The 23,435-nt window shown below is 34.9% G+C and overlaps 2 protein-coding genes across 2 annotated transcripts; one reads left to right on the top strand and one right to left on the bottom strand.

Annotated features, from left to right (window-relative positions):
* Window positions 1-9,330: 9,330 nt before the first annotated feature.
* Window positions 9,331-20,022, bottom strand: LOC114518850 (manganese-transporting ATPase 13A1-like). The gene is made up of 28 exons (XM_028538863.1): window positions 19,323-20,022; window positions 18,962-19,051; window positions 18,575-18,768; window positions 17,970-18,141; window positions 17,737-17,793; window positions 17,590-17,659; window positions 17,351-17,460; window positions 16,978-17,107; window positions 16,705-16,887; window positions 16,493-16,630; window positions 15,866-15,986; window positions 15,415-15,572; window positions 15,084-15,259; window positions 14,606-14,716; window positions 14,077-14,202; window positions 13,873-13,984; window positions 13,455-13,567; window positions 13,201-13,290; window positions 12,907-13,003; window positions 12,655-12,722; window positions 12,384-12,539; window positions 12,119-12,236; window positions 11,521-11,656; window positions 11,313-11,373; window positions 10,939-11,081; window positions 10,691-10,802; window positions 10,381-10,524; window positions 9,331-9,910 (listed from the first exon to the last, which is right to left on the bottom strand). The coding sequence occupies exons 1-28, from the start codon at window positions 19,569-19,571 to the stop codon at window positions 9,803-9,805; spliced, it is 3,543 nt and encodes a 1,180-aa protein (XP_028394664.1). The 5' UTR covers window positions 19,572-20,022; the 3' UTR covers window positions 9,331-9,802.
* Window positions 20,023-22,574: 2,552 nt separating this feature from the next.
* LOC114519036 (transcription factor MafK-like) lies at window positions 22,575-23,183 on the top strand. The gene has a single exon (XM_028539090.1). It carries the CDS (start codon window positions 22,575-22,577, stop codon window positions 23,181-23,183), a length of 609 nt encoding a protein of 202 aa, XP_028394891.1.
* The last annotated feature ends 252 nt before the right edge of the window (window positions 23,184-23,435 follow it).

Below are 23,435 nucleotides of genomic sequence, written 5' to 3'. Positions count from 1 at the left end.
TTAAATATAAACATCAAAGGTATTAATTTGTACCATGGAAAATTTAAGTGTTTTAGAATTCTACCAGTACAAAGTTTGCCACACAGACTCGTTCTACATATGAAAAGTGTTGCTGTTTATGGCCGAAATGTCAGATCTGGAAAGTTTGTGGTGGGATAGATAATAATTCTTTGAAAAGAAATTTTTCTGCTTGATCAACAATCAGAGTGGAATATAGGTGAAAGAAACCAGTTCCATCCATATCAAATCTCCTCCTCAAATCATATCCACTCCTCGAATCATATCCACACATGGCATTTTCAAAACCCTATGACTATTAACCTTATATCTGGTTCAGTCACCAAGTACAATTACGGCTAAAACTGGAAAAGGAAGAGAATAGTCCAATTACAAAAATAGACAAAGACATTTTATATTGAAAAAATGTGGCCTAAGTTAGGATAGACTATCAGAAAGTGATTAGGAGGTGAGGAAATTTCGAAAGGGAATTTTTGTTCACCCAAAATTTTTCAATTTGATAACTGGACCTCTTTCTGTGCCACGGTTTTTACTTCATAGCCCTGATCACTTTTCAAGTAGTCTGTCACTTACCTAGTGTTAATAATATATAAAGAGATAAAGAAAATAATAAATAAATGAATAATATTTATTAACGCACCCACAAACACGTACTGTAACAGTTTATCAGTGATGTATGATATGAATAATCAGGTACATGGAGTTATGCTCCAAAGCAATGTTATTTTAAAAAAATAATTATGAAATACATTTGTACATTTATCATTCCGTTCTGGTATATGAGACGATAATGTGAATACACGCGTTAATATAATAACAATGTGGTTATATGCCTTTCGTTTGCATCACAGTAGGCATGCTCGCTTTGACGCTAAAACATATACCTTTAAAGAGAGGTTGGATGTTGAGAAAACCCAGATACCAGCTGAGCTGAAGTCGACGGCCCACAAAATAAACGGCGCGGTGTTCTTTCCAATCAAAAATTTATTTTGAAACGGGACAAATTTATTTATTTTGAAATGGTACGAATTTTTTGTTTCTTTTTGGCGAAACCCGGGTGCAATGTGGATATGTGTGAAATACCATGGATGAATGCCTGTTATTGCCATTCTATTCAAGTCCCGTTCGCTTGTTTTTCGTTTAAAACTGTAGTTATGTTTTATCACAGATAATAAAATATACATGGTTTGGAGACGAAATAAAAGTACAATTCAGCTCATTAATTATGTTATTGTCCAGGTTTATTCAAAAAACGGTTCCTTTCTCGTCACGTGTCGATTGTATTTTAGCCAAACTTAACAATGGTATTCGTCTTGCTAAGCTCCTCAACCTTGACTTGAAAATTAAATTCTATTAACTGTGGTTTTATCAGACTCCAAGCATAACTTGGGAAAGCACGTCCATACTTAACCATGCATGACATATAAGTGAAAAAGAGATCCCCAATCCAGAAAACAGAATTTTTACGTTAAAAATTATTTCCCAAAAGCTATTAAACGAAGCTGGTTTAATTTGAACAAAATTTGTCCATATTTAACCATGCATGATATATAAGTAAAAAGGAGTGCCGCAATGCAGAAAACAGTATTTTTACTTTAAAAATTCTTTCCCGAAAGTTATTTAACGAAGCTGGTCAAATTTAAATAAAATTTGTCGATATTTAACCATGCATGACATATACGTAAAAAAAAGTCCCCAAATAACGTGGAAAAACTCGAAATAACGTGGAAAAACTCGCCCTACGGGCTCGTTTTCCCACTTATTATTTCTCGTTCTCCCAAACTCGCACGCGTGTTTCTATAACTGTATAGAAACACGGAAAATGTTTTCTATTTCTTAATTGTTTTGTAAATAATGCTTCCCCGAAAGATTTAAACGATACTGGTTTAATTTGAACAAAATTTGTCCATATTTAACCATGCATGATATATAAGTAAAAAAGAGATCCTCAATCATGAAAACAATATTGTTTTATAAAAACGGTTTCTCCAAACCCTACTAAACGAAGCTGGTTAAATTTGAACAAAATTTGTCCATATATTTAATTTAACCATGCATGATATGTAAGTAAAAAAGAGTTCCCCAATCATAAAAACTATATTGTTTTATAAAAAATGCTTCCCCAAACCCTACTAAACGAAGCTGGTTAAATTTGAACAAAATTTGTCCATATTTAACCATGCATGATATATAAGTAAAAAAGAGATCCCCAATCATGAAAACAATATTTTTTATAAAAAAGGCTTCTCCAAACACTACTAAACGAAGCTGGTTAAATTTGAACAAAATTTGTCCATATTTAACCATGCATGATTTATAGGTAAAAAAGAGTTCCCCAATCATGAAAACTATATTGTTTTATAAAAAATGCTTCCCAAACCCTACTAAATGAAGCTGGTTAAATTTGAACAAAATTTGTCCATATTTAACCATGCATGATATATAAGTAAAAAAGAGATCCCCAATGATGAAAACAATATTGTTTTATAAAAAAGGCTTCTCCAAACCCTACTAAACGAAGCTGGTTAAATTTGGACAAAATTTGTCCATATTTAACCATGCATGATATATAAGTAAAAAAGAGATCCCCAATCATGAAAACAATATTGTTTTATAAAAAAGGCTTCTCCAAACCCTACAAAACGAAGCTGGTTAAATTTGAACAAAATTTGTCCATATTTAACCATGCATGATATATAAGTAAAAAAGAGTTCCCCAATCATAAAAACTATATTGTTTTATAAAAAATGCTTCCCCAAACCCTACTAAACGAAGCTGGTTAAATTTGAACAAAATTTGTCCATATTTAACCATGCATGATATATAAGTAAAAAAGAGATCCCCAATCATGAAAACAATATTGTTTTATAAAAAAGGCTTCTCCAAACCCTACTAAACGAAGCTGGTTAAATTTGAACAAAATTTGTCGATATTTAACCATGCATGATATATAAGTAAAAAAGAGATCCCCAATCATAAAAACTATATTGTTTTATAAAAAATACTTCCCCAAACCCTACTAAACGAAGCTGGTTAAATTTGAACAAAATTTGTCGATATTTAACCATGCATGATATATAAGTAAAAAAGAGATCCCCAATCATGAAAACAATATTGTTTTATAAAAAAGGCTTCTCCAAACACTACTAAACGAAGCTGGTTAAATTTGAACAAAATTTGTCCATATTTAACCATGCATGATTTATAGGTAAAAAAGAGTTCCCCAATCATGAAAACTATATTGTTTTATAAAAAATGCTTCCCAAACCCTACTAAATGAAGCTGGTTAAATTTGAACAAAATTTGTCCATATTTAACCATGCATGATATATAAGTAAAAAAGAGATCCCCAATGATGAAAACAATATTGTTTTATAAAAAAGGCTTCTCCAAACCCTACTAAACGAAGCTGGTTAAATTTGGACAAAATTTGTCCATATTTAACCATGCATGATATATAAGTAAAAAAGAGATCCCCAATCATGAAAACAATATTGTTTTATAAAAAAGGCTTCTCCAAACCCTACAAAACGAAGCTGGTTAAATTTGAACAAAATTTGTCCATATTTAACCATGCATGATATATAAGTAAAAAAGAGTTCCCCAATCATAAAAACTATATTGTTTTATAAAAAATGCTTCCCCAAACCCTACTAAACGAAGCTGGTTAAATTTGAACAAAATTTGTCCATATTTAACCATGCATGATATATAAGTAAAAAAGAGATCCCCAATCATGAAAACAATATTGTTTTATAAAAAAGGCTTCTCCAAACCCTACTAAACGAAGCTGGTTAAATTTGAACAAAATTTGTCGATATTTAACCATGCATGATATATAAGTAAAAAAGAGATCCCCAATCATAAAAACTATATTGTTTTATAAAAAATACTTCCCCAAACCCTACTAAACGAAGCTGGTTAAATTTGAACAAAATTTGTCGATATTTAACCATGCATGATATATAAGTAAAAAAGAGATCCCCAATCATAAAAACTATATTGTTTTATAAAAAAGGCTTCTCCAAACCCTACTAAACGAAGCTGGTTAAATTTGAACAAAATTTGTCGATATTTAACCATGCATGATATATAAGTAAAAAAGAGATCCCCAATCATAAAAACTATATTGTTTTATAAAAAATACTTCCCCAAACCCTACTAAACGAAGCTGGTTAAATTTGAACAAAATTTGTCGATATTTAACCATGCATGATATATAAGTTAAAAAGAATTCCCCAATAATGAAAACAAAGCTGGATAGAAAAATAGGAAAGAATTTTTAACGTAGCAATACTGTTTTCCGGATTGGGGATCGCTTTTTTACTTATATATCATGCATGGTTAAATATGGACAAATTTTGTTCAAATTTAACCAGCTTCGTTTAGTAGGGTTTGGAGAAGCCTTTTTTATAAAACAATATTGTTTTCATCATTGGGGATCTCTTTTTTACTTATATATCATGCATGGTTAAATATGGACAAATATTGTTCAAATTTAACCAGCTTCGTTTAGTAGGGTTTGGAGAAGCCTTTTTAATAAAACAATATTGTTTTCATGATTGGGGATCTGTTTTTTACTTATATATCATGAATGGTTAAATATGGACAAATTTTGTTCAAATTTAACCAGCTTCGTTTAGTAGGGTTTGGGGAAGCATTTTTTAAAAAACAATATAGTTTTTATGATTGGGGATCTCTTTTTTACTTATATATCATGCATGGTTAAATATGGACAAATTTTGTCCAAATTTAACCAGCTTCGTTTAGTAGGGTTTGGAGAAGCCTTTTTATAAAACAATATTGTTTTCATCATTGGGGATCTCTTTTTTACTTATATATCATGCATGGTTAAATATGGACAAATTTTGTTCAAATTTAACCAGCTTCGTTTAGTAGGGTTTGGAGAAGCCTTTTTAATAAAACAATATTGTTTTTAATGATTGGGGATCTGTTTTTTACTTATATATCATGAATGGTTAAATATGGACAAATTTTGTTCAAATTTAACCAGCTTCGTTTAGTAGGGTTTGGAGAAGCCTTTTTTATAAAACAATATTGTTTTCATCATTGGGGATCTCTTTTTTACTTATATATCATGCATGGTTAAATATGGACAAATTTTGTTCAAATTTAACCAGCTTCATTTAGTAGGGTTTGGGGAAGCATTTTTTATAAAACAATATAGTTTTCATGATTGGGGAACTCTTTTTTACCTATAAATCATGCATGGTTAAATATGGACAAATTTTGTTCAAATTTAACCAGCTTCGTTTAGTAGTGTTTGGAGAAGCCTTTTTTATAAAACAATATTGTTTTCATGATTGGGGATCTCTTTTTTACTTATATATCATGCATGGTTAAATATGGACAAATTTTGTTCAAATTTAACCAGCTTCGTTTAGTAGGGTTTGGGGAAGCATTTTTTATAAAACAATATAGTTTTTATGATTGGGGAACTCTTTTTTACTTACATATCATGCATGGTTAAATTAAATATATGGACAAATTTTGTTCAAATTTAACCAGCTTCGTTTAGTAGGGTTTGGAGAAACCGTTTTTATAAAACAATATTGTTTTCATGATTGAGGATCTCTTTTTTACTTATATATCATGCATGGTTAAATATGGACAAATTTTGTTCAAATTAAACCAGTATCGTTTAAATCTTTCGGGGAAGCATTATTTACAAAACAATTAAGAAATAGAAAACATTTTCCGTGTTTCTATACAGTTATAGAAACACGCGTGCGAGTTTGGGAGAACGAGAAATAATAAGTGGGAAAACGAGCCCGTAGGGCGAGTTTTTCCACGTTATTTCGAGTTTTTCCACGTTATTTGGGGATCTTTTTTTTACGTATATGTCATGCATGGTTAAATGTCGACAAATTTTATTTAAATTTGACCAGCTTCGTTAAATAACTTTCGGGAAAGAATTTTTAAAGTAAAAATACTGTTTTCTGCATTGCGGCACTCCTTTTTACTTATATATCATGCATGGTTAAATATGGACAAATTTTGTTCAAATTAAACCAGCTTCGTTTAATAGCTTTTGGGAAATAATTTTTAACGTAAAAATTCTGTTTTCTGGATTGGGGATCTCTTTTTCACTTATATGTCATGCATGGTTAAGTATGGACGTGCTTTCCCAAGTTATGCTTGGAGTTGATAAAACCACAGTTAATAGAATTTAATTTTCAAGTCAAGGTTGAGGAGCTTAGCAAGACGAATACCATTGTTAAGTTTGGCTAAAATACAATCGACACGTGACGAGAAAGGAACCGTTTTTTGAATAAACCTGGACAATAACATAATTAATGAGCTGAATTGTACTTTTATTTCGTCTCCAAACCATGTATATTTTATTATCTGTGATAAAACATAACTACAGTTTTAAACGAAAAACAAGCGAACGGGACTTGAATAGAATGGCAATAACAGGCATTCATCCATGGTATTTCACACATATCCACATTGCACCCGGGTTTCGCCAAAAAGAAACAAAAAATTCGTACCATTTCAAAATAAATAAATTTGTCCCGTTTCAAAATAAATTTTTGATTGGAAAGAACACCGCGCCGTTTATTTTGTGGGCCGTCGACTTCAGCTCAGCTGGTATCTGGGATTTTCTCAACATCCAACCTCTCTTTAAAGGTATATGTTTTATCGTCAAAGCGAGCATGCATACCGTGATGCAAACGAAAGTCATATAACCACATTGTTTTTATATTACGCATGTATTCACATTATCGTTTCATATACCTGAACGGAATAATAAATGTACTTGGTGTTTTAGCATATTCCTGCAATGACGAACTTATAACATTTCTGTGTACGAATTAAGTCCACTACACGCTTAATAAAAAATTTAAAAAAATAATAATTTTTTTTAAAATAACGTTGTTTTGGAGCATAACTCCATGTACCTGATTATTCATATCGTACATCACTGATAAACTGTTACAGTACGTGTTTGTTGGTGCGTTAATAAATATTATTCATTTATTATTTTCTTTATATATTATTAACACTAGCTAAGTGACAGACTACTTGAAAAGTGATCAGGGCTATGAAGTAAAAACGGTGGCACAGGAAGGGGTCCAGTTATCAAATTGAAAAATTTTGTCTATCCTAGAAAAGTCTATCCTAACTTAGGCCACATTTTCTCAATATAAAATGTCTTTGTCTATCTTTGTAATTGGACTATTCTCTTCCTTTTCCAGTTTTAGCCGTACCGGTAATTACTTCGTGACTGAACCAGATGTAAGGTAATGGTCATAGGGTTTTGAAAATGCCATGTGTGGATATGATTCGAGGAGTGGATATGATTCAAGGAGGAGATTTGATATGGATGGAACTGATTTCTTTCACCTATATTCCACTGTGATTGTTGATCAAGCAGACCAAATTCTTTTCAAAGAATTATTATTCATCCCACCACAAACTTTCTAGATCTGACATTTCGGCCATAAACAGCAACACTTTTCATATGCAGAACAAGTCTGTGTGGCAAGCTTGGTACTGGTAGAATTCTAAAACACTTAAATTTTCAAAGATACAAATTAATACCTTTGACATTTATATTTAAGGCATTTTAAAATAATTGCAGTTGTCTGTAATGTGACCATGTTTCAACATGATAATAGAATGCCCTTGTAAGCGCAACTGTGCAATACATGTTTACTATTTAAAGGGGCCACTTTATGCAACACATATTTAGTACAACCATAGAATACCAGCCCTGAAACTATTGAAATACATGGCCACTGGCTCTCCACCATACACTGCACCTACTGACCTACATATAAACACTTCGACATTGAATTTAGCCTTAAGTTTGCAGCATTATATCGATGTGGCTACATAGCCAAACAGTAAAGGAACCTAGTGATGGAACATAGCCACATTAACATGCACCCAACAAGATGGTTTTGAATGTTGGTAATTGCAATCTTACCGAAGATATAATTTATTTCAGCTTGAAATTGTGCAGTTATCGCAGTTTATAAGCTGCTTTTAGACATTTAGATTTTAGACGTTTTGTATAACTACAGAATTTAGGTTATGGCCTTCATTATGCTGTAGTAATTATTTCAAATGCAAAGGCCAGGTCAAACGTCAAACTTTTCATGCATCAAACCTAATGATAACAAGCTAAGTTTTTTGTTTCATTTTATTTGCATTATGTTTGGTGCATGAAAAGTTTGACGTTTGACCCAAGCCAAATCCATTGATCAGATTGCTATTATCACACACTAAAATGTTACAATGTACTGTTTTGTACAATATATACATTCCCCATACATTATTATCCGTACAAATTATACACTATTGACTACCCCAGAACAACCTTTAAATCCCTAGAAGTGGGATTGAAGACATGTCTTCGACGAATATCTTACCTCGTTAGTACTTTTATCATCGCACAGTTCGAATTCATCGACATCGTCAATATTTACATCCAAATCGACCTCATGCATATTCGTACTTGGACTACTTGCCTGACGTGCGGCCATCTTGGATTTTGTTTTTGAACTTAGTAACCTGGCCGTGGTTAAACTTGTTGGTTTTTGAACAAATTTTGTCTGAAATAATACCTCTACAAGGTGGGACAAGGCATAGACGGGACGACACAACCTCGCCCGTTTTCCTTGGAAACGTCATTTGCCCCTTCCAAGGACCGATGTTGGTCTGTAATGTTTTAACTATTGAATGTTGTCGTGAAGACAGCAACGTGGTGCACAGACAGTCGAAACAGAGTCATCTCTGGCTAAAGATAGCTCAACATTGAAATACAGCCCAATGACGCTGTTGTTTGAGTTAACAACAATTGTCAATTCCACGTCGGATTACGACGATGTAGATCATTATATTTTCCCCGATGAGAAATAATCCGGATGTAACTTTGTCTTTATTTTTGTATGAAGATCGTTCATTGTTAACTGCACACCACTGCTGCACACACATAAAAATATTCTTTCACATCGGCTATCTTGAGTCTTGACATGTTCACCACACCCACGAATTATGAAAACTAGACATAACAGTATTGTATCCCACGTATTTTAAGTGTAATTAACTTGGCAATAATGAACAGAAATTAGACAACATTTGCCAATCAATAATTTTGGGAACTATTAAGATGGACTATTGTTTTAAAAATTATTTTTACTAAGGAATGTAAGCATGTTTTGCCTCTGGGAGGGTGTCTAAAAAAAAAACGCAACCACTTAAATATGCAAGAATATTAATATTGTTCGGGTTTGCACCATAGTTCAGCTAAAATGACGTTTAGCATTTTAAATGAGGGATTAAGAGCCATTATCAATTCCCAGAGGTTCTTATCTATCGCGCTTTAGAGCTGTATTAATGTTCTTGCATATTTAAGTGTTGCGTTTTTTTTGAGACACCCTGTATCAAAAGTGATTTGGTCGAGAAAAATTGCTCTCCAGTGTCCGGGCTATGTTTGTCAACTATACAGGAATAACAGGATCTATGAGAAAGAATTACATTTCTATGGCGTATACACCGAGTATTGAAGGATTCTTGAAGTTCAAAAATATGGATTGCCATATTTCGAGTGTTCACATGACCTCATTTTTCGATTTATATTTCATATATTATTCTTCTAAATTTTCAACTAGCTCTGCCTAATAGGTTTTCTTTCATTTCTTTAACACCGGGATCAGTCGAATGTTGTCTGTCAAGGGACAATATTCAGGAGAGATGCTCTCTTGTTCAGAAGTTTACGGAAAGGTATGATGCAGGATTTGGAGAGGGTTTTTTAAGCTGATTTCATCCTAGCGTTTCCGAGAATGAATTGTAGCAGTCGGTCAATGAACCAACAGCTGACGAAGTTAACACTTATCACTTGTAGAATGATTGTACGATGCTAAAATATCAAATAAGCAAACATTTAAAAATATATTCTGGTGAACTTTTAATTTGTCCAAAACCTGGGAACAAGGATATAATAATTGGGTGCAATCATAGGCAGCCCAGACATGTTTTCGTTCTCGTGGTGCTCGCGCGTGTACACGAGTCTACTTGGTCTATTATTATGACATAATAATAATAATAATAACAAGAATCAAATAAGCGCTAATGCTGATAATAGACCAAGTAGACTCGTGTACACGCGCGAGCGCCACGAGAACGAAAACATGTCTGGGCTGCCTATGGTGCAATCTGAATATTCTTTAAACTCGAACCCAGGGTTATAGGACACGCTACGCAGGGGGACGTCCAAACAACCTAGTTGCAGCTGAAGGTATTTCAATTACCGTAATGAGAAAAAACATTTATAGTGTCCTTCCACATGTGTTTTAAAGCGAGAGCATAAATTTTATCAATCAAACTAACCGTATCTGGCATTGGGACAATCTCAAATTGATTGCAGAAATCAACAGACACTCCAGTAGTTAACATCATTATTGCTCCAGCAGATGCGGTCAGACTGTACAATAATGCTTTGTTTTCTAGTAAACTTTCCATAAAAGGGTGACCCTGAAAAGAGACGATACTTTATATTCTGAGGTTTGCTGTTGCCATTCTGTGAAGGCTGCACGAGTTTTAACCAGAAATAGTGGTCCAGTTATATTGATTGGGTGCACTGACAAATGTCTAATTACTTGTCGTGTTGAGACGCACAGATGTAGAATGAAGAACTCACCTTATAGTTGACAGCGAATGTGGAAAGTTGCATTGCTATTGAGATGAGATAAACTGTGCTGTTTATTATGCTTGCTTCAAACTTTGAATCAAGATCAACATAATTGTCTGTTCTGAAATAAACAGCGAATAAATTCTGATGTCAATACTACCTATTCTGGAGTTTTGAAAACGACTCAGAATGTATGAAGACGATTTTTGGTACAAATGTTCCATTACAGTGATATATCCTACTAATATTTAACCAACCTTCCCGGCGTCCAGCGCTTGGCTTGCTTTGTTAAGAAATATAATGAGTAGAAATGAACAGCAAACTGACAAGATACTGTCAGAAGTGTGTACAAGTTAAATATGTTTGGCAATGGTCTTTCTTTAGAGAGAATCTTCAAAGGCTAAATGGAAATTTCAAACATGAAGATGAGCAGGAAAAACAACGATAGATGCAGTGATACTAAGTGAGCCATAACAGGGCATGATATCACTCTTGGGTTAGACATGTGAATCACATACTGCCAGTCTCACACCACATATGTAATATGTTAGAATATTAGACTATTAGTTCATATAAAATCTACTACTAGTACATACTATATACTAGATATATTTAGGTCAGTGGAGAATACCTTTGATCTTGAGATAAAGAGGAAACATCCAGCCAGAAGAATTCCTTGCAAAGTTGCTTGTCTAGAAAGTGGATGCACAAGCACAACTTGTTAGAGAACAAAACCCTCATTAGTTTAAATGCCGCGTTTTGATGCATGCCCTGTGTGTAACGTGTATGTATAATGTTAGTGAAATAAAAATTCAGCAAAAAGATAGTCTTCCACTTACCCGTCACTGAATTTGATACCATCTAAATATAGAGCACTCTGACTATAAGCTAATATCAAGGCATTCAACGCAAGAATCTTGAACATCTGTAACGTTGTTACCAATGTACACCTTCCTTGTTTGATAATATGGCAAACTAAAACAGAAAATTACAAATCGGAAAGTGAATTCCTCCAAAGATATTATAGTTGGATGGAATTATTTCAAATATATAAAAGGGCTTTTACATAAATTGTATTAGCCAGCTATTTAAAATAATATAAAGATTAATCAAAGACTGTGCGAAATTATTCTAGGTCTCAAATTCCACATTTTTACAAACCAGTATACGACTGCTCACAGGTAAGTCGTACTCAAGGTAATAATGTGATGTTCGGTAAGTCCTATAAATACATGCACGAATCTCATGTTGAGATCAGGATAGGATTAGATCTTGGATGAGAATGAGCCAATTAGGTTAAGTCTAATCGCGTATTCAGGATTTAATGAACATAGAATTATTACCGTATCAATATAACCAGAAAGCAGCGTGGCAATATCTTCGAACAACTTCGAACAATGTGCTTTTGTCTATTTTAGGTAGTTGTTATACACTGACCGCTATTTATCGAAGAATGCTTCGATGTGAAAGGTGACGCAATTGACGCATCTCCTAAGCGTACGACCTTTGATTCTTCCATCTCGTCCAGAGCTTTCAACATTTCTTGAAGTTTTTTCTAAAGACAAATTTGCACAATAACACAGTTCACTAATTATAGAGCCGATTATTACCTAATTATATTCTTAATGGCTTGAGCAGTTTTGTTACAATTACATCTAATAATGAAAATTACATTCTGAAATTGAATGTCAGATGGATGTACCTCTTGTTCAGACTTGCTTGAAATACCAGCAGTGTTTTCACCACGGGCCACGGCACGCATTTTAGCAGCTTTAGATTTCCCGGCGGGTAATTGCGATGTAGAGTTACTGGAGAGCTTCTTTCTGGGCGCCACAGTCACTTCATTGTACATTTCATCCTGAAAAGAAAATAAAAAAATTCCGCAAACAATGCCTATCCTTTCTAATGAGGTTTATGGTATAATATGATATTTGTTTTTATGATAAAGTGATCCAGGAGTCCAGTAAACATACGTTTGCTGCCTTTTTCTGTCTTCTTGTCTTGGCGTCTTCTTCTGGAGCCCCACTCAACAATGCTACACCTGAGATGATCATAAACATTTAACATAACATTGAAATAAAACAGCAGCCAAAGCCCTGTGAAAACTCAGCTTCAGGGTTGACAGGAGAAGTTACTTTAAGAGAAGCCAACAAATTTAAGGCATCTTCGCTTGTACTGTACGATTTAGAGGATTACATTGTCCCCTCGTATCGATAAAAACTCACCAACATCAGCATGTTTCAGAGCTCCGACATCGTTGGTTCCATCACCACACATAAGAGTTACATAACCCAGACCTTTTAACTTTGTTACAACGAATTCCTACGACAAATAAACAGATACTTTAGCCTTTACTTATCACACTGCACTGCCTTTCAACGCATTTTTGGTTCATCAACTCGTAATGTGCTCCCTAAGCGTTCTACTATTCAACATAGGAAAATATATTATTATTCCAGTAAACAATACATTATGACTCTTAGAGTTAGAATACAGATCGCAGTTTTCTAATGACATACCTTTTGTTTTGGCGCGACTCTTGCATAAACTTTAACAACTGGCCACAATGATTTACTAAGAGCTCCATTACTTTGCAGCAAAGGAAATGCCTGAAACAAATATTAAGTTTAGGTACAAAGATAGTTAGCATCAAATGTGGTATATAACAACTGCCTAAAATATGTAGACAAAACACTTCTCGACGTTTCGACCTGAGGGCCTTCGTCAGGAGAGTTAGTATTAGATCCTATTTAATTGTACAGCAATATCTTACCTCGCCAGTAACACAAAGATCATAATTTTGCTTAAACGTTTTGAAACCACCATCAGGAATCAAAGGTAGTGAAACAGTTTTATCTAACGACTGCCAACACCACGATTGTTCTTCTACAAAATAGAAAAAGCGGTTAAATATCTTGCTTTTTATTATCATGAATTTGATGGTCTCTGGAATATACATGGCTTAGCACGGGAATATAAACTAAATGTATAGAATATTTTACAATATGAAAATCGCAAATGACTAGAGTGAAGAATGGAATTACAATGAACCTATTGCAACTTCTCACATATTGTCTTCAACCCTCGTTAGCCCAATTTCACAACATTTGTTTAAGGTGCTACATACGGTTTTCAGTCGTGTTAAGACAGGAAGGTGAATAAATCTAGACATTTTTTCACAGCACACGTACCATCAGAGCTATCACCAGACGCGGATAATATCAATATTTGTTTTTTCGTTAGCTTGAGCTCTTTCGCCACATGACAAGCAGTAAGTGGATTATCACCAGTGATCATAACAGTCTGAAATACAGGAGATAAATATTTAACACGGCAAAACTTCTTCTTTGGGTGCGGAGCTTGATCGTGATCTCCTCCGATGAGAGCATACTCACGTGATGCGAGGCGTGTTGTATTTCTTTAATTGCATTCTTCGATGTTGATTTCAGAGGACAGGAAATGATAACAAAACCAGCAAAAGTTAAATTGCACTCCACTGAATCACGTTTGAGTTCTCGTATCTAAATTGAGAGAGAAATAAAAATATTTAGTTCGTCTGCTAAGAAAATATGCAAGATCGCATAGGGAGATGTTAGAAATAAGAAATTGTTCACTTTTTTGGGACTTCATACATCTTTGGAGGAGGGAATTTCTTTAATAGCTGAGCTAAACATCGTCCAAGATTAGGTAATGAGTTTCATTTTTTAGTATTACGACTAGTCGACTACCCACCCTTGAAGGTGCATTAGCACTGGAAAGAGTTCACAATACTTGCTAATACTGTAATAAGCCCCTGTTTTCAGATGATAACACCCTGGGTATGGTTTTCCACAAGATTTGCGCGAGAATTTTTCTCTCTGTTTCTTTTAAATCGTCGAAATATGGTTATTAAATGGATGTGAATTTTTTCAAATATTTACATACGTCTTTGGCTTGTAGTTCACCGAGAGTTTTGTAACCAAGTGCAAGCACTCTGGCTCCTTGCGTGGTCATCTTGTGATATACAGTATCGTAGTTGTCAGGAATGCTTGTATACTAAATACAATACAAAAGATCGCTCATAAGTAACCGTCAATTGTTCAACAGTAGTAGTGGTACAACTCGAGACACACTGATTACACTATATACCGCATTTCCTGATCTTAATGAGTGACCATGGAATTTTCATTTACCCGTAAAGAAGCAATATAGTAGAAAATAGAACAATTGATGTGGTATATTAGAATTATTAACATTGCCTTGTCTAAAATTGGAGAGTTTGCCGGACGTTTTGTGAAAGCCATATACCGTGTATACCTGAAGCCTGATTGTGTTATTAACAAACTAATTGTGTTTACTGATTTTATTGATTGTGACGATGATTGATAGTATTAATATCGTGCTAATCGTGTTCTAAACCTACCATTGAACGAAGAGTTTCCGGCGCCCCTTTGACGGTCGCGATATATGTTGAATGAGAAGATCCCGGCGTTTGAACTGACACGATAGCAGACATACGTTTTAACGAGCTTGCAAAATGATATCTATGAACAATACGTAATGATTGCTTCTTTCCTTTCTTCGGCATCACGATATCTCCTATGAAACATAACGGGTTTCCATCAAAGTTTTTTTCTTCGCTCGTACGAACAAAACGTAGAAATTTGTAAGGGAATATTCTTTCAGCTGTGGATTGAGTTTAATCTTTCTACAATGGCATCAAATCTTTCTACAAACAATCGATCAATCTCTACCTTTCGTTAAAGTCCAGTCTATGGCAGATAGACAAGCAATTTCCAAGGGATCGCCAACCAGGTTCGTATCAACATAGGCCAGAGAATGACAGGAAGCTAATACTTGGAGGGTTTCATTGGGAACATCCGACAGACCACAACTCTCCTCGTCAGACTCACTATAGTGAATATGAGAAAAAGACCTGAAATGTTAGACCAATGTGACTGGGACATAAAACAGCAGACGTACGCGAGATTGGCCAAACATGCATAGTTTGCCAGTGTCGCTTTAGCGGGGTCCTGGGTAAAGTTTTTCTGCCGCCCGTATTTTTTCGACCATATTTCTTCGAAACGACGAGAAATACTGCCAAGGGCGACAAGCAGTTTTCAACTCAAAAATGGGAATGTAATGATGTAATATAGCTAAAGAGAAAGAGCAAGGCATCTACGATCATAAAATACTGACACAAACCTTATTCCTGCCACGCCCTCTACCACAAGGTTATCACTAGTCAACGTGCCAGTTTTATCAAAACAGCAAATATCAACTTTACCACCAAATGGAATACGGAATGGTTCAGTGCAAAATACTCCTGAAAGAATGAAACATTGAAAACTTTATTCGTTCCTTCATAAGACAAGAATGTAAATAGAGCGTAAAATAATAAAATATCTAACTTTCTTTATTCTATTACAATTCCTGTCGGCTATTGCAAGGGATTCTAAAATGTGACTCTGTTATGGGTTCGAGACAGAATCTCAGAGAGATTTTTGACAGTTTGATCCTGCTTGGTGTCTCCCACTAAACATAACATCCAGTAACATCTATAAGTTCATTAAACCGGGTACGCAGGGTAAAAGCCTAGAACTTTCAACAGATCTTTGATTTATTTTGTTCACATGAGTGCGCGCGGCAAAGACGACGTTCAAACCACAAAATACAGTTGTGGAACACGGAGCTAACTATGTTATCACGGAGCTCAAAAGCGCTTGCTCTGACGATTATTGTAATGTATGGCAAATGTCGAGAGATTCGACTATGCACATGCGGCGTGCTGATGTACTACAATGAAGATGACAAAAAAATTATATCACAAACCTAATTTTGAAAGAGCCAGTAAAGATGAGTTTACAGCGAGGGAAAGTTCTATCGGTAGTTCTGGTGGTACTACTGACGTAAGAATTAAGGTGCATTCTAAAAACAATTTGTATCGATTGCGTCTCGGGTCCGCTGTACCTGAAACAAAAATGGAAAGTGAATTCTCGGAACTCGAAAGTTATTATTTTCATTTTTAATATTTGTATTCTCACCATGAATCCATACGTAGGACGAGGCAGCGATAGCGAACACTAATAAGAAAACGATGAAGAGAAATGTTTCTAAATTATTCGCAGTTATACGTTTAACACCAAACAAAATGGTTCTCAACAGTCTTCCTTGAGATGTATTGAATCCAGTTCTTAATACAAATGCAACACAACCATTGTCAGGAGCTAAAAAGAAGGGTTAAAAAGTGAATTTGGAAATTTGCCATGATAAGAAATAACCTGGTATACAAATCCTGCGCAAATCTACAGTATTACCTTTAAGACCTGACATTGTCTTTGGGGGCGGAGAGTGCTGTACAACTTTAGTTCCACCAGAGAGAAGATGAAGTTTCGCATGTTGTTCTAGATCTAATACTTCCTTGTCATCAACATCTTCAATTGCCTCCTACAAGGAATCACAGTTCCTTTGATTTGAAGCAGATACAGTTTGAAATATGCATGGTAATCCTTGTTCAAAGGGGTACTTGCAAATTAGAGGGGGAAATACCCCCACAAAGTGAATGGAAATTAGCTTATGCTGCTGTTTTATGGAAAATGCTCGCCCTATTTCTTAGACTGTAAGCAGTGATCATAAGACTTTGTGGCCAGATAATTGAAAGAATAGAGCCTGATACCATTCATTAGCTACCTTCATTTGCGGAACAGATTCCCCGGTCAACATGGCCTCGTCAACAATACACGACCCTCGTAATAGTAAGAGATCGCAAGGCACTAAAATATCTTGATTCTGGCATCGACCTGTGTTTATATTAGGAAGATGTCAGTTACAAAGTAGGTCCATATTAGGAACATCAGACATCTGTCAATGTTACACAGGTGCCATATTAGATATACAGTATATATGAATTATTTATGACAGATTCAAACCTATAGAACAAATATCTCCTGGTAACAGCTCTTCACTCATAATCGGACGCCATTTACGATTTCGGTAGACCTAGGAAAAAAACTGATTATTAAACAATATTTTTTATGAGGAACAATGATAAAAAGATTACAAATTCTACCAAATACCTGTATTTGAAATGGTTTGCTTCCCATATTGCGTATTTCCTTCATATTTCTCATTTGCTACAAAAAGAAACCCTGTCACAAACCTTATATACATAATATTTTGCACAATTTAATATAATTAGTTTCAATTGTATATGGATATGGTTAATTGTATATGTCATAATGTCCAACGAAATTCAAAATGGTTAGCTGAAGAGTACTATTAAAATAGTACAAAATGATAAAGAATCTACCTGTTGAACTAATGTTGCTTCAAATGCTACCAGCATGATTAATGTAAACACACTGTAATACCAATATTCATCTAAACACCACAAACCAACACAGAATACTTGAAAGACAAAAAATGGTGCAGTTGCTCTCTCTTTAAACAACTCCATAAATTCAGGAATATTCATTTCCAATCTATGAATATAGTAATAGTTCCATCATTAGAGGATTGAAAAATCTGAATTGTTGAGGGACTAGACCTAAATATGACTAGACCTGTGTATGAATATGTTGTAATAAGGAATATTTGCATATATGGTTATGGATTTCAGCATTTTTTCCATTTCAATGGAATATTTGATGAATTATAAAACAAAACAAACTCCAAATGATATCATCTCATACTCAAAACGCTTCTTAAGCCATTGTTAACCTTGAAAAACACAGCAAGTCTTAATTATGGGGCTATTTTCTTTGTGACATAAAAGCCTCATTTGTTAAATTTATTTTGTAGTGTTGCATTATGCATATATGGTAATATATGGCAATATATAAATAATGTATGCATATATGGCATTATATTATGAATAATGTATATATGGCATGATATCATTATGATGTATATTACTTGTTCTTTCCATATTTAGTTGAAAACCTCGCTATTTCAGAATCATCTTGATATCCCTTTGCAGTCTTGTAATATGCCATGCTATGATCAATAGGAAAGTCAACAGGAAGAAACACTTTCTTCTCTTCTGCATCATAAATATATTTCAATTTCTGAAATTTAAACCATATTACTTCTTCACCAGTTTCAGCCATCTGCAAAAAATAAAACTACTGTTGACAAAATATTGGGTAAGAAGATTGCACAAGGTTGGCCCAACATAAACACTCTAAACACATGAAGTTAATTAGTGAGAATTTTATGTAAGTTAAACCATAGTCATCAGTTGTAAGAAGTAAATTTTGCACTTAAATCATACATATCATTTACTTTCATATGCCCCAGTACCTTGGAATGGTGTAACCGGACAAGCTCTGGAGATCCATTGTTAGGTGTGGGCACAACTTTAACTACATCAGCATTCTTTGGACTACTGGCCTGAAGGATAGTACAACAAAAATTTCACCTTTCTTGCAGAGTATGGAGGTAACAACATAGTCACGGATGTCGTTACCGGTTAACCGAAACACCTTCTTCCGGTAGAGAAACTCATACATTTCTAGTAACAACTAACAACAGTTCATACTTCATAGCAATTGTTTCTAGTGTCTACATAGTAATTGTACAATATGATCTCCATGCTAATGCCAAATCTTAATGAAGTCTGAACATTGAGTCTGGAGAAATTTGAACAGAAATGTCGTCTTACCGTACTGCAGGTTAAAAAACAACGCACATGAACAGACCACATACTGAACAACCAAATTAAAATTTGAGTAAGTAATATTACAACTCCTATAATAGCGCCAATTTCGAAATAATCTGATACTCCATAGACCATAAACCAAGCATAGAGCCATAATAAATACAACAGTACAAAAGGAGCAATATAAAAATGAAAATATAGGGGTCGATTTTTGTAAAGTTTATAATATTCAACCTCTTCTGTGGTGGCCATATTGGAACACGTGTCCTTCCCGCAAGTGTCACGCGGGACAGCTTAGCGCATACCCTGGGAATGAAGAGTCCCTGAAAATTGCGCGGAATTGAGCCGAACAGTGGAACGAATAAGTAAACATATATGTAGACAGAATAAAGGCATTTTTCATGCAACTTGCAATGCAGTTCTACTTTCGAGACATGTAAATTTGGCAACTACTGACGTTTGTTTTTATAACACTCAACAGCTGGTTACACTTATTAATTTACATCTCCTAAAAGTAGGATTGCATTGAAAGTTGCAAAAAAATTGCACCGTGTAACAGGGCCTTCAGATTTCTATTTATCTTAGCAAACCTATAAAAAAGACTTAAAAAGTGACGCTGACATTCTGGTTATACACTGGGTGGGTAGAGTTTAAGTTGCAGTCACCTGATTGTCAGGCCTTTCTTTATATACCGTCGTGCGCTAGAGCGGTTAGGTCACATGCAACGCAACACATACTGAAGACTTCTTTCTCAACACAGCTTACAATGAGACTGATCGGAGTATATATACGATAGTTAGTGGCCTAAAATAACTGCCGGAAATAATTAACTGTGCCGGAAACACATGTCGGTTCATTAATATGACAAATAAAAAGAATTAATCGGTGATAACCAAGTATGTGCAGAGGTTTCATATGGCTATCTATCAGGCATGTAAAGATAGATAAAACTACTTTAACGAGTCGAAGCTCGAGAGGTCGAGAACTTTGAAACCTCAGCAAACAAGAGTTTATGTAATATGACACCTAATGGGCTATGATGTAATGTTACACTTCAAGATTAGACACGTGCCATCTTTCTATTCGACGATTCGATTGGTTACGTCATCAACATTAAAATTGCACCATCATGTTCGCATATAAAAGACGAGTAAGGCAAAACCTTCGAAACTCTTTGTCGATCATCATTTCATCAAGACAGAGCTAGAAGACCGAAACTGAACCGACTACTGAAAAAATAATACAGGTAAGGTAAAACATTTGTAAAAGTCTATACACTGTTTCTGGCCACTTATTATATAGATTGTAACGGGGATTGTTAGGGGCAAGAAAGTGGCTGTGACATTTGCTATTACTAATAAACAATTACTATATAAAAATGACCTGAAAAGCTCAGTAAATTCAAATTTATAATGCTCTTCCACTAGTCATGTGGAGCCAGGGTTTTTGCAAAAGAAAAGAGGGGGTAGATAGCCCACACAACAGATATGAATCACAGAAAGTTAATGACTTTAGTAAGTTGTACCTAGCTAACTGTACCAAATTTGATAATAAGCAATTTTGAATGGCTCCGAAATGAACGAAAGAACAGTTGGAATATAGTATTACTCGCTTGCTACGCTAAAATGACCTGCGTCACTTCTATCGAATTACTGAAATTGTGCGCGCCGGCGCCAAATAATAGCCCACGACACTCTGCATTGTGTCTCGATAGGACAGCGCGTTGGCAATCCTAAATCAATAAAATATATATGGGGTGTATAGGCCTCGAAAATAACAGACAACAGTGATGGTCTGGAATTCCAGCGCTAAAACCCACTGCGCGGAATATGATTTGTTGAAATACCGAACGGAATAAAGAAAATTATACCACCAGAAGAAAGAAGATATATCAGTTTATCATAGCTGAGCAGGTGGATACCATGATATTGATACCATTTCCTTCAAAATCGAAAAAAAAATGAAGCTATGCAAAATTCTAGTCTGTTCAAACGTTACACTAAAGTAGTATGTCTGTCGTTGCGATCTATCTCTTAGGTTTTCAAAAATCAGGCTTTTAATTCCAATTTTGCTAAACAGAACTACAGCAGAATTGTTTTTAAAATATTTAATTTTTGGAGGTGCTTGGGAGATTCCCAATGTGAAGTCATTCATGAAATGAACTGATGAAGTAATCTTAATCATGCGTGGACAGTCAGACGCCGTGAAATACGAGCACCTTGACACGTATCACATTTTCATTACGGAAAGATAATTATCTTTCATCTTTCAATTCTAGGAATAGTAAATTATTTTCCTTCATTATACGAATAATGATTTGGTGCAGGTTTGGTTTAGGTAGTTATGCATATAACGATCAGTGGCGGGTCCAGGCTTTGGCAGAATGAGTTGAAATAATTTATTCTGCTTTGCCGTGGATCTACAACTGGTAACGATAACAGCTTAGTTTAAATACAGGCTTGCAAATTGCCGCCATATAAAATGCAGCGCCATGTTTCAAGCAGATGATGCAATTATTGGGGGAATGTAACAATTAGCTAATTTCTTTTGTCAAATGGGTTTGTTCGCTTTGGACTGGCCAGATTTAATAAAATTTGGTAAAATTGAACTAAATTTGTATGTTTGTGTGGATTGCGGTGAAAAATATTCATTTCGGGAAATCCCCAGTGAAGTTATGCTATGACGTCATGCGTGGATATACCGCGAATCACGAGAACGCGTCGAGAACACGTATCAGATTTTCGTCTTACGTATAAAAAGAGAGGATTACGTATTTATATATCCTTAGTTTCAAGGAATTACAAATAAGTGCCGGTCTTATGTTGTTTGATGTACTCTACGTACATACAACGATAGCAGTTTAGTTCAGAATATATAGGGTTATCATATAATAATGCACCGCCATATTTCTTGTGGATGATGCAATATTGGGGGTATGAATTAGTTAGGCAGTTTCTTGGTAAACCGGTTTGCCCAGCCTGGGCTGGTTCAAACATGTCTGGGGTGGAATATATAGACGGTTTCTGATTGGCCAAATTATAATTTTCTCACAGTTAGGCTGAGGTCATAAGTGAAGCGAAGGGAAAATCCCTAACATTCGACACTCGTGTTCAACGACGAAGCAACGTTGTTGATACGTTGTTGTGAAAATTTTGCTAGACCTAGCGTGTAGTTATATTGTCAAGAAACACCTAGATATATCGGCTTTCGATATATTTCGTGAATATTCACGTGATATTTTGCTTTGCAGAAAACATGAATCAACTGCCTGAATTACATAGCGACGAGTTGTCGCTATTGCAACTTTTGGATGCCGGGTTTTATTCAAGTCAAGGCTCGAACAATCTTATCGGACAGGACGCAAATCTTGGATCAATGAACTGGTTCAATCAACCGACTATCAACTCCAACAAGCCCACTAATTGTCAAGATGAAATCTTCTCTGACACAGAATCATTTACAAGCTCTGGTTCTTCAGTGCCTTCTCCAGGCATGATCGACAATACAGAACAGCAATTCGCCGTTCAAGACGATGAATTAACGGAGTTATCGGTTAAAGAATTGAATCTAAAACTGAAAGGACAGTCCAAAGATTTTGTCAAGGCAGTAAAGAAACGCCGAAGAACGCTAAAGAATCGAGGATATGCACATTCATGTCGTATGAAGAGAATAGAAGAAAAGACTGATCTTGTCCAAAACAAAGAAGAACTCGAATCAAAGATAGCAGAACTTGAGAAGCAAATCACGGCAGTTAAAAGCGAAAGAGATCAATATAAAAGGTGCTACACCGATTTAGTACGTCGTGTCATGAGTAAACAACGGGGATATATGGCAGGTCAACGGAATAACAGTCGACTAACTTAGGCTGAATACTGAATATGATAGAGTTGCTCGCTATAATTACAACAAAATACCGTTCAACATCCATATATAAAGAACGCTCCTTTCTGGCTTCGCGTTCACAAGTAAAACTTAAGGGACTTAAGGACATATAAAAGACAAAAAAAGGTGAAGGATTTTACCTACATATATTAGTCTTACACCGTAATATATTGTCCGTAGTGAACATGATATAGTATTATCACTATTATGACTACGCGCTGGCTGCTATTGATA

Source organism: Dendronephthya gigantea, unplaced genomic scaffold, assembly GCF_004324835.1.
Source record: "Dendronephthya gigantea isolate DGI-Jeju-01 unplaced genomic scaffold, DenGig_1.0 000012F, whole genome shotgun sequence".
NCBI lineage: Eukaryota > Metazoa > Cnidaria > Anthozoa > Malacalcyonacea > Nephtheidae > Dendronephthya > Dendronephthya gigantea.
This window is presented reverse-complemented; position numbering and strand designations above follow the sequence as displayed.